This window comes from Procambarus clarkii, chromosome 39, assembly GCF_040958095.1.
Source record: "Procambarus clarkii isolate CNS0578487 chromosome 39, FALCON_Pclarkii_2.0, whole genome shotgun sequence".
Classification (NCBI taxonomy): Eukaryota; Metazoa; Arthropoda; class Malacostraca; order Decapoda; family Cambaridae; genus Procambarus; species Procambarus clarkii.
The window spans coordinates 41,008,946-41,022,039 of NC_091188.1; the positions used below are offsets into that span (position 1 = coordinate 41,008,946).

At 45.4% G+C, this 13,094-nt stretch overlaps 1 protein-coding gene across 1 annotated transcript; it reads left to right on the plus strand.

Moving 5' to 3' along the window:
- The first annotated feature begins 2,363 nt into the window (after nt 1-2,363).
- LOC138372705 (protein rtoA-like) lies at nt 2,364-12,963 on the plus strand. Its single transcript, XM_069338216.1, has 3 exons — nt 2,364-2,400; nt 4,045-4,960; nt 12,945-12,963. Exons 1-3 carry the CDS (start codon nt 2,364-2,366, stop codon nt 12,961-12,963), a joined length of 972 nt encoding a protein of 323 aa, XP_069194317.1.
- The last annotated feature ends 131 nt before the right edge of the window (nt 12,964-13,094 follow it).

Here is a 13,094-nt window from a genome sequence, read left to right on the forward strand (position 1 = left end):
CAGTGCAGCCTTACCCTGGGGTACTAGTGGACAGAACAATGGAACAGTGCGGCCTTACCCTGGGGTACTAGTGGACAGAACAATGGAACAGTGCAGCCTTACCCTGGGGTACTAGTGGACAGAACAATGGAACAGTGCGGCCTTACCCTGGGTACTAGTGGACAGAACAATGGAACAGTGCAGCCTTACCCTGGGTACTAGTGGACAGAACAATGGAACAGTGCAGCCTTACCCTGGGGTACTAGTGGACAGAACAATGGAACAGTGCAGCCTTACCCTGGGGTACTAGTGGACAGAACAATGGAACAGTGCAGCCTTACCCTGGGGTACTAGTGGACAGAACAATGGAACAGTGCGGCCTTACCCTGGGTACTAGTGGACAGAACAATGGAACAGTGCAGCCTTACCCTGGGTACTAGTGGACAGAACAATGGAACAGTGCGGCCTTACCCTGGGGTACTAGTGGACAGAACAATGGAACAGTGCAGCCTTACCCTGGGGTACTAGTGGACAGAACAATGGAACAGTGCAGCCTTACCCTGGGTACTAGTGGACAGAACAATGGAACAGTGCAGCCTTACCCTGGGGTACTAGTGGACAGAACAATGGAACAGTGCAGCCTTACCCTGGGGTACTAGTGGACAGAACAATGGAACAGTGCAGCCTTACCCTGGGGTACTAGTGGACAGAACAATGGAACAGTGCAGCCTTACCCTGGGTACTAGTGGACAGAACAATGGAACAGTGCAGCCTTACCCTGGGGTACTAGTGGACAGAACAATGGAACAGTTCAGCCTTACCCTGGGGTACTAGTGGACAGAACAATGGAACAGTGCGGCCTTACCCGTGGTACTAGTGGACAGAACAATGGAACAGTGCGGCCTTACCCGTGGTACTAGTGGACAGAACAATGGAACAGTGCGGCCTTACCCTGGGTACTAGTGGACAGAACAATGGAACAGTGCGGCCTTACCCTGGGTACTAGTGGACAGAACAATGGAACAGTGCGGCCTTACCCTGGGTACTAGTGGACAGAACAATAAAATAAGTAAATCAATAAATTTCAATAAATTTCAATACAGTTCATGAAATAGTGGCAGCAATTTGAGCATTTATGACCCGGTGTAAGAGGGCCGGCGGCCTGGTCGCGTCTGGCCAGGCTCACTAAACCTGTCTCACCCAACCTGCCCTCTCACTTATATTGTTGACTTTTTGTTATAGATATAAGCACGTCGTTAATAATGAGATAAAGTAGTACAAAGTAAAGCACTTTAATGTTAGTCGGGTGTCAACCTCGACAGGTTATAGGTGGGTTTGGGTTGGTTCGCTTCGGGTTAGCCAAAACGGTTCTATTTCTTAACGGAGTGGTGAAGCGAAAGAAGTGGTTGGATAGTGACGGTTTAACTACACAAATGTGTAACCTAAACTACACGTTGCATTAATATCACAATAAACAGGAAAAAAAAAATAATATATATATATATATATATATATATATATATATATATATATACATATATATATATATATATATATATATATATATATATATATATATATATATATATAATCTCCAGAATCTTGTGTATGGGAAAATCTCAAGATTGCTATTTCCAAAACTCATTTTATTATGATTACACAAATATTTCAGCATCTTGTGGATACTTTGAGATGTTTCCCCTTTATTAAAAAGATATTAACATAAGTAAAAGAGGAAATACTTAAACGTTGTTCAGTTTGGTCTAAGCTGACCTTGGCTCAATAAAACAATGGTTATTGCATATTAACGAAGACTACTAAGCTTCCTTTACCAAGCTTCAGCATCCGGGACACTGAGGGGTGAAAACACTGAGTTATTCCTGCTTGACATTTTCCCAGTGTTTATGATTGTATTATTCCAAGGTTACTGAGAGATTGTGGTTGTGTAATTGTCTGATGATTGTAATGGAAACTTGGATTTGTAAGTGAGTCTTGGTTTTTCTACCGCAGATGTGAGCGCTCACATTTATAGGTCTGCCAAGGATGTGTATGTATCTTTACTCACCTAGTTGTGCTTGCGGGGGTTGAGAGGCGGGACCCAAGAGCCGAGGCTCAACTGTCAACCTACTGGTGTACAGGTTCCTGAGCCTACTGGGCTCTATCATATCTACATTATAAACTGTGTATGGAGTCAGCCTCCACCACATCACTGCCTAATGCATTCCATTTACTAACTACTCTGACACTGAACAAGTTCTTTCTAATTGTGTGTGTGTGTTTTATTAAGAACGTCACTGAGGTTCCTAGTGAAAGTGCAAGCAAGAGCTGTTATCCTACATTAGCTCATCTGAGGCCTGCCTCTAGAAACTCATTTGTTTGATTAAATGATTAGTTTAAGCATTAGGGATAAACTAATGCAAGGTAACTATTATATAAGGAACTGCATGAGCCAACTGTGTACCAGATCCTTCATGTGATCTGTTGAGATATTCTGCTGATATCCTGTTGATGAGATATCATGCTCATCAACCCGTTGATGAGATATCCTGCTCATCAACCCGTTGATGAGATATCCTGCTCAGCAACCAGTTGATGAGATATCCTGCTCAGCAACCAGTTGATGAGATATCCTGCTCAGCAACCTGTTGATGAGATATCCTGCTCAGCAACCAGTTGATGAGATATCCTGCTCAGCAACCAGTTGATGAGATATCCTGCTCATCAACCAGTTGATGAGATATCATGCTCAGCAACCAGTTGATGAGATATCATGCTCAGCAACCAGTTGATGAGATATGATGCTCAGCAACCAGTTGATGAGATATCCTGCTCATCAACCAGTTGATGAGATATCCTGCTCATCAATCTGTTGATGAGATATCATGCTCATCAACCAGTTGATGAGATATCATGCTCATCAACCAGTTGATGAGATATCCTGCTCATCAACCTGTTGATGAGATATCCTGCTCATCAACCAGTTGATGAGATATCCTGCTCATCAATCTGTTGATGAGATATCATGCTCATCAACCAGTTGATGAGATATCATGCTCATCAACCAGTTGATGAGATATCCTGCTCATCAACCTGTTGATGAGATATCCTGCTCAGCAACCTGTTGATGTGATATCCTGCTCAGCAACCAGTTGATGAGATATCCTGCTCATCAACCAGTTGATGAGATATCCTGCTCAGCAACCAGTTGATGAGATATCCTGCTCATCAACCAGTTGATGAGATATCCTGCTCATCAACCAGTTGATGAGATATCCTGCTCATCAACCAGTTGATGAGATATCCTGCTCATCAACCTCTTGATGAGATATCCTGCTCATCAACCTCTTGATGAGATATCCTGCTCATCAACCTCTTGATGAGATATCCTGCTCATCAACCTCTTGATGAGATATCCTGCTCATCAACCAGTTGATGAGATATCCTGCTCATCAACCTGTTGATGAGATATCCTGCTCATCAACCAGTTGATGAGATATCATGCTCATCAACCAGTTGATGAGATATCCTGCTCATCAACCTGTTGATGAGATATCCTGCTCATCAACCAGTTGATGAGATATCATGCTCATCAACCAGTTGATGAGATATCCTGCTCATCAACCTGTTGATGAGATATCCTGCTCATCAACCTCTTGATGAGATATCCTGCTCATCAAGCTCTTGAGCGAACAAGTTGTAGATGCGAGTCAGCCTCGGAATGATTGGTCCCCCGTGGAGTGAGAAAGGCAATTCCAAGCATGAGGGTGATAATGGCTGAGCGCCTTATGTTATGGCTGCCACCTACTGGTTGTCCACCATGTTGGGCCAGGTGCGACACTTTGGAAAATATTGACCTTGTACATAATTTATCAGTCCATCAACATTCTTGTCGGAGTTGAAGGCTCTGATGTTCTAAATAAAATAATAGTAATAAAGGATATCAGAAATTTCAACCTTTATTCTCACCTAATAAGAGGATTTTTTTGTAGCAAAGGCGACCAATCCGGTGAAAATGCGACGTATTAGTACAGATTAAAGCATCGTAATATTAACGTTTGTTTACAGCACAACCGTTCTCTTTGTTACGGAGTGGTGCGAAGGGAGAGAACAGCCTGTATATTGTCCTTGGAACAAGCTGCCGTGGAACAAGCTGCCGTGGAACAAGTGACCGTGGAACAAGTGACCGTGGAACAAGTGACCGTGGAACAAGTGACCGTGGAACAAGCGACCGTGGAACAAGTGACCGTGGAACAAGTGACCGTGTAACCAGTGACCGTGTAACCAGTGACCGTGGAACAAGTGACCGTGGAACAAGTGACCGTGGAACAAGTGACCGTGTAACCAGTGACCGTGTAACCAGTGACCGTGGAACAAGTGACCGTGGAACAAGTGACCGTGGAACAAGCGACCGTGGAACAAGTGACCGTGGAACAAGTGACCGTGGAACAAGTGACCGTGGAACAAGTGACCGTGTAACCAGTGACCGTGTAACCAGTGACCGTGGAACAAGTGACCGTGTAACCAGTGACCGTGTAACCAGTGACCGTGGAACAAGTGACCGTGGAACAAGTGACCGTGGAACAAGCGACCGTGGAACAAGTGACCGTGGAACAAGTGACCGTGTAACCAGTGACCGTGGAACAAGTGACCGTAGAACAAGCGACCGTGGAACAAGTGACCGTGGAACAAGTGACCGTGGAACAAGTGACCGTGGAACAAGTGACCGTGGAACAAGCGACCGTGGAACAAGTGACCGTGGAACAAGTGACCGTGGAACAAGTGACCGTGGAACAAGTGACCGTGGAACCAGCGACCGTGGAACAAGTGACCGTGGAACAAGCGACCGTGGAACCAGCGACCGTGGAACCAGTGACCGTGGAACCAGCGACCGTGGAACAAGTGACCGTGGAACAAGCGACCGTGGAACAAGTGACCGTGGAACAAGCTGCAGCACAGGTTATTCACCAGGTGTGAGGCTCAGGTCAGTCATTTACCCCCCCCCCTCCCCCCTCCCCCCCTCACCCCCCCTCCCCCCTCCCCCCTCCCCCCCCCTCCCCCCTCCCCCCCCCCCCCTCCTCCAAAACCAGTTTAAATTGAGTGTGTGTTAAAGCCGTTGGCGAGATCCATCATTTGAGTGGAAATTGGAGTGATTGGAACAGTTACTCTGCCCTCTGGGTAGTTCTGGAGAGGTTGTTTACACCGACCCACCACCAACAGTCTCACGCATCCAACCTACCATTTGTTCACCAGCCGCTCTAGGAGCCAGGAGAACATAAGAACAAAAGAACAAGGTAACTGCAGAAGGCCAATATTGGGCCATACGAGAGGGCCATTGGGCCATCACCTATTTATACCCACCCAATCCCAGTCATATACATGTCCAAGCCACTATGTGTGGGTTGTGTATGTATGTTGAGCATATGTAACATATGGGAGTATGTTGAGCGTGTGCTCAACATACTCATCAAGCACCTGTGCTGCGTCAGGTGTGAGTGTGAGGTGAGGATGTATACTCCTCAGTCAGGTATCACTGCATCAACTGCTCCATGTCATTGTTCCAGGTCTATGGTTTGACTTACTTCCAAATTGCCAATTAGTTCAGATTTGTGAAAGAACGGTGAAAGAACAGTGAAAGAACAGTGAAAGAACGGTGAAAGAACAGTGAAAGAACGGTGAACGAACAGTCTCCTCGTAATAGATGGGTTGGGTTGGTCTTGCGTATATCAGATTAGGTTGGGTTAAGTTGGGTTGGGTTAAGGCGATGACAGTGAATGAAATAACAGTTGTTTGACATGAAGAACATTTTGATTTTGTAAATACAGAAGAAATCCAACAAGGGATGAGTCACAATAACGGGGCTGAAGATATGACCAAACCACACATCTGAAGATGAAGAAGAGACGACGTTTCGGACCTTCGAAATGGACCGAAATGTAGCAGTTCAAAGTTAATCGAGAAAAGTGAAATCAATGTTTCTGACATTTTTTGGCCATTCAGACAAAATTTGTATGTGTGAGGTGGGGGGGGGGGGGGGAGAGAGTGGGGCTAGGAGCAGGGATGGATAGGGATGAGGAGGAGATGGAGAGGCTGGAGCAGGAAGCAGTGAGGACGACAAGTGTCACTCACTGTGGGTAAGTGTCTGGAACGATGGGGACAGTCTCCTGACGACACTGCTACTGCTTGTTGGCGTTTACCTTATACTCCCTCTGTGTCACACACACACACACACACTCACACACACACACACACACACACACACACACACACACACACACACACACACACACACACACACACACACGACACTAGAAAGAAGGGAGAGGGGGGACATGATAGGAACGTATAAGATACTCAGAGGGATTGACAGGGTGGACATAGACGAAATGTTCACACGGAATAGTAACAGAACGAGAGGACATGGGTGGAAGCTTGAAACTCAGATGAGTCACAGAGATGTTAGGAAGTTTTCTTTTAGCGTGAGAGAAGTGGGAAAATGGAATGCACTTCAGGAACAGGTTGTGGAAGCAAATACTATTCATAATTTTAAAACCTAGGATATGACTAGGGAAATGGGGACAGGAGTCATTGCTGTAAACAACCGATTTAAATGTTTCCAGTCATTGCTGTAAACATTTTGTTGGAAAGGCGGGATCCAAGAGTCAATGCTCGATCGTGCAAGCACAAATAGTTGAGTACAAATAGGTGAGTACACACAAGCGACCAACGAGCCAGAGCTCAACCCCCGCAAGCATAATTAGGTAAGTACACACACACACACACACACACAACCACCTCATCAAAAATGCAACTGTTTTACTTAACCAGAAGTGTATGAACCCTAACATCCCACCTAACCAGTCGAGGCCGATGCATAGAAAACGTCAATATTATAGCGATTTCAATCTTTTAGTAATTCGTCGCAATTTTAACGGAATGGCCAAATCCGTACACATTGCAACGCATTAAGGGTTAGGCTCGTAGACATGTAGTTCAATCCCCGACCGTCCAAGTGGTTGGGCACCATTCCTTCCCTCCGTCCCATCCCAAATCCTTATCCTGACCCCTTCCATGTGCTATATAGTCGTAACGGCTTAGCGCTTTCCCCTGACAGTTCCCTTCCTAGACATGTATTCTCCTTATCAGAATTATCCTCTCAGCTCCAAATTCACATATGTACGTAATTTTGAACAGTTTTATAAGAGTATATGTAATTACATACATAACAAATCCCATAGGACTTTCTCTTGTGTATATTATATAAATAAGACAAAATAACAGCATTACACATTGTTGTAATTATACATTATGTTGTGTAGTTTTAGAAGTTGTATTTGAGTGATTTATTAGAGAAGTGAAGCCAGCCGTTGACGTGCAGAGTGTACCAGAGGTGGTGTTGTGTTGGTGTTGTCTCTTGTGTGTGTAGGAGGTGGTGTCCCGCCCTCCCATACACGCCACACTCACTCACACACTCTCACACACACACACACACACACATACACACACTCACACTCACACACACACACACACTCTCACACACACTCACACACACACACACACACACACACACACATATACACACACACACACTCACACTCACACACACACACACACACACACACACACACACACACACACACACACACACACACACTCACACACTCACACACACACACACACACACACACACACATATACACACACACACAAAGTCCAAAGGTATGCTACTAGACTAGTCCCAGAACTAAGAGGCATGAGTTATGAGGAAAGGCTGCGGGAAATGCACCTTACGACACTGGAAGACAGAAGAGTAAGGGGGGACATGATCACAACCTACAAAATCCTCAGGGGAATCGACCGGGTAAACAAGGATGAACTATTCAACACTGGTGGGACGCGAACAAGGGGTCACAGGTGGAAGCTGAGTACCCAAATGAGCCACATAGACGTTAGAAAGAACTTTTTCAGTGTCAGAGTAGTTAGTAAATGGAATGCATTAGGAAGTGATGTGGTGGAGGCTGACTCCATACACAGCTTCAAATGTAGATATGATAGAGCCCAATAGGCTCAGGAATCTGTACACCAGTTGATTGACGGTTGAGAGGCGGGACCAAAGAGCCAGAGCTCAACCCCCGCAAGCACAATTAGGTGAGTACAATTAGGTGAGTACACACACACACACACACACACACACACACACACACACACACACACACACACACACACACACACACACACATATACACACATATACACACACACACACACACATACACACACTCACACACACACACACTCACACACACTCACACACACACTCACACACACACACACACACACACACACACACACACACACACACACACACACACACACAATATAATCCACCACCAAATGACAGAAGACCTAGACAGGAATATGATAGAAACAACATGGCCACCATTAACATAATAGAAAGAGCAGCTTCTGTTGCTAGCAGGAATGGATCTGGACTACTAATTATGGGAGACTTCAACCATGGGAAGATAGATTGGAAGAACAGAGACCCGCATGAAGGACCAGAAACATGGAGAGCTAAGCTGCTGGACGCGGCAACAAGAAACTTTCTAAGCCAGCACACCAAAGAACCAACAAGAATGAGAGGAGAAGATGAACCAGCAATGCTTGATTTGATATTTACCCTAAATGAATGGGATATAAGGGAAGTTAAGATGGAAGCGCCCTTGGGAATGAGTGATCACAGTGTATTGAACTTTGAGTACCTGGTAGAGCTAGGACTTATCTCCCCCCAAAAAGAACTAGGAATCAAAAGGCTGGCATACCGAAAGGGGAATTATGAACAGATGAGAAGTTTCCTAAGTGAAATACCTTGGGACACAGACCTCAGAGATAAGTCTGTACAGGGTATGATGGACTGTTACCCAAAAGTGTCAGGAGGCAGTAAACAGGTTCATCCCGGCCCAAAGGGAAAAATCCGAGAAGCAACAGAAGAATCCATGGTATAATAGGGCATGTATAGAAGCGAAGAAACTGAACAAAAAGGCGTGGAGGAACTTCCGGAATAACAGAACACCAGAAAGCAGAGAGAGATACCAGAGAACCAGGAATGAGTACGTCAGGGTGAGAAGAGAAGCAGAGAAAAATTTTGAAAATGATATAGCAAACAAAGCCAAGACCGAACCAAAGCTACTCCACAGTCACATCAGAAGGAAAACAACAGTGAAAGAACAGGTATTGAAACTTCGAACAGGCGAGGACAGGTATACAGAGAATGACAGAGAGGTGTGTGAGGAACTTAACAAGAGGTTCCAGGAGGTCTTCACAATAGAACAGGGTGAGGTCACTGTGCTAGGAGAAAGGGAGGTAAACCAGGCGGCCTTGGAGGAGTTCGAAATTACGAGAGAGGAGGTCAAGAGACACCTGCTGGATCTGGATGTTAGAAAGGCTGTTGGTCCAGATGGGATCTCACCATGGGTACTGAAAGAGTGTGCAGAGGCACTTTGCCTGCCACTCTCCATAGTGTATAGTAAGTCACTAGAGACGGGAGACCTACCAGAAATATGGAAGACGGCGAATGTGGTCCCAATATACAAAAAGGGCGACAGACAAGAGGCACTGAACTACAGGCCAGTGTCCTTGACTTGTATACCATGCAAGGTGATGGAGAAGATCGTGAGAAAAAACCTGGTAACACATCTGGAGAGAAGGGACTTCGTGACAAATCGCCAACATGGATTCAGGGAGGGTAAATCTTGCCTTACAGGCTTGATAGAATTCTACGATCAGGTGACACAGATTAAGCAAGAAAGAGAGGGCTGGGCGGACTGCATTTTCTTGGATTGTCGGAAAGCCTTTGACACAGTACCGCATAAGAGGCTGGTACATAAGCTGGAGAGACAGGCAGGTGTAGCTGGTAAGGTGCTCCAGTGGATAAGGGAGTATCTAAGCAATAGGAAGCAGAGAGTTACGGTGAGGGGTGAGACCTCCGATTGGCGTGAAGTCACCAGTGGAGTCCCACAGGGCTCTGTACTCGGTCCTACCTTGTTTCTGATATATGTAAATGATCTCCCGGAGGGTATCGATTCATTTCTCTCAATGTTTGCGGACGATGCTAAAATTATGAGAAGGATTAAATCAGAAGAGAACTGTTTGAGGCTTCAAGAAGACCTAGACAAGCTGAAGGAATGGTCGAACAAATGGTTGTTAGAGTTTAACCCAACCAAATGTAATGTAATGAAGATAGGTGTAGGGAGCAGGAGGCCAGATACAAGGTATCATCTGGGAGAGGAAATTCTTCAGGAGTCAGAGAAGGAAAAAGACTTGGGGGTTGATATCACGCCAGACCTGTCTCCTGCAGCACATATCAAGCGGATAACATCAGCGGCATATGCCAGGCTGGCCAACATACGAACGGCATTCAGAAACTTGTGTAAAGAATCATTCAGAACTTTGTATACCACATATGTCAGGCAAATCCTGGAGTATGCAGCCCCAGCATGGAGTCCATATCTAGTCAAGGATAAGACTAAACTGGAAAAGGTTCAAAGGTTTGCCACCAGACTATTACCCGAGCTGAGAGGTATGAGCTACGAGGAGAGACTACGGGAATTAAACCTCACTTCGCTGGAAGACAGAAGAGTTAGGGGGGACATGATCACCACATTCAAGATTCTGAAGGGGATTGATAGGGTAGATAAAGACAGTCTATTTAACACAAGGGGAACACGCACAAGGGGACACAGGTGGAAACTGAGTGCCCAAATGAGCCACAGAGATATTAGAAAGAACTTTTTTAGTGTCAGAGTGGTTGACAAATGGAATGCATTAGGAAGTGATGTGGTGGAGGCTGACTCCATACACAGTTTCAAGTGTAGATATGACAGAGCCCGATAGGCTCATGAATCTGTACACCTGTTGATTGACGGTTGAGAGGCGGGACCAAAGAGCCAGAGCTCAACCCCCGCAAGCACAACTAGGTGAGTACAACTAGGTGAGTACACATACACACACTCACACACTCACACACACACACACACACACATGTGTGTGTTTGTGTCACGGCGCTAGGAGAGATGGCAGCAAACCAGGTGACCTTGGATAGGTTCAAAATTACAAGAGATGAGGTCAAGAAGCACCTATTGGAGATGGATGTGAGAAAAGCTGTTGGGCCGGACGGAATCTCACCATGGGTATTGAAAGAGTGTGCAGGAGCACTTTGCCTACCACTCTCCATAGTGTATAGTAGGTCACTGGAAATGGGAGACCTACCAGAAATATGGAAGACTGCTAATGTAGTACCAATATACAAAAAGGGTGACAGACAAGAGGCACTGAACTACAGGCCAGTGTCCTTAACTTGTATACCATGCAAGGTGATGGAGAAGATTGTGAGAAAAAACCTAGTAACACATCTGGAGAGAAGAGACTTCGTGACAACCCATCAACATGGGTTTAGGGAGGGTATATCTTGCCTTACAGGCTTGATACAATTCTACGATCAGGTGACAAAGATTAAACAAGAAAGAGAAGGGTGGGCGGACTGCATTTTTTTGAACTGTCGGAAAGCCTTTGACACAGTACCCCATAAAAGGTTGATGCATAAGCTGGAGAAACAGGCAGGAGTAACTGGTAGGGCGCTCCAGTGGATAAGGGAGTACCTAAACAATAGGAAGCAGAGAGTTACAGTGAGGGGTGAGACCTCAGACTGGCGTGAAGTCACCAGTGGAGTCCTACAGGGCTTTGTACTCCGACCTATCCTGTTTCTGATATACGTAAATGATCTCCCAGAGGGTATAGACTCATTCCTCTCAATGTTTGCTAACGACGCCAAAATTATGAGAAGAATTAAGACAGAGGAGGACAGCTTGAGGCTTCAAGAAGACCTGGATAAGCTGCAGGAATAGTCGAACAAATGGCTGTTAGAGTTTAACCCGAGCAAATGTAATGTAATGAAGATAGGGGTAGGAAGCAGGAGACCAGATACAAGGTATCACTTGGGAGATGAAATACTTCAAGAGTCAGAGAGAGAGAAAGACCTGGGGGGTTGATATCACGCCAGACCTGTCCCCTGATGCTCATATCAAGAGGATAACAGCAGCAGCATATGCCAGGTTGGCTAACATAAGAACGGCCTTTAGAAACTTGTGTAAGGAATCTTTCAGAACATTATATACCACATATGTCAGACCAATCCTGGAGTATGCGGCTCGAGCATGGAGTCCATATCTAGTCAAGCATAAGACTAAAATGGAAAAGGTTCAAAGGTTTGCCACCAGACTAGTACCCGAGCTGAGAGTTATGAGCTCCGAGGAGAGACTACGGGAATTAAACCTCACTTCGCTGGAAGACAGAAGAGTTAGGGGGGACATGATCACCACATTCAAGATCCTCAAGGGAATCGACAGGGTTGATAAAGACAGGCTGTTTAACACAAGGGGCACACGCACTAGGGGACACAGGTGGAAACTGAGCGCCCAAATGAGCCACAGAGATATTAGAAAGAACTTTTTTAGTGTTAGAGTGGTTGATAAATGGAATGCATTAGGAAGTGATGTGGTGGAGGCTGACTCCATACACAGTTTATAATGTAGATATGATAGAGCCCAGTAGGCTCAGGAATCTGTACACCAGTTGATTGACGGTTGAGAGGCGGGACCAAAGAGCCAGAGCTCAACCCCCGCAAGCACAAATAGGTGAGTATACATACACACAATAGTTTCAAAGCGATATATGACACAGAGTACTGGAATGACGGGACACCACAAGCGTAGCTCTCATCCTGTAACTACACTTAGGTAATTACTTAGGTAATTACACACACACTAGAATGTGATGCTGGTAGACAGTAGTGAGACACTGACAAGTAAACTAATGGTAGTACTAATCAGGATTAAGATCTAGCGTTGTGCATCTTGAAAGGTGATGGAAAAACACTTTCGTCATAAATGACAATTGTGTGCATAATATAGACCCAAGATGCAAGTATGAGGGGACGCTCCCTTATACCCTATATGACTATACTACACTTGGAAGAGCTATGAGAACAAGAGCTTGGATATGAGGGCCAAGGAGCTATCTAGGGATGACGTGACAACCTTGGAAGAAGCAATTATCAAGCC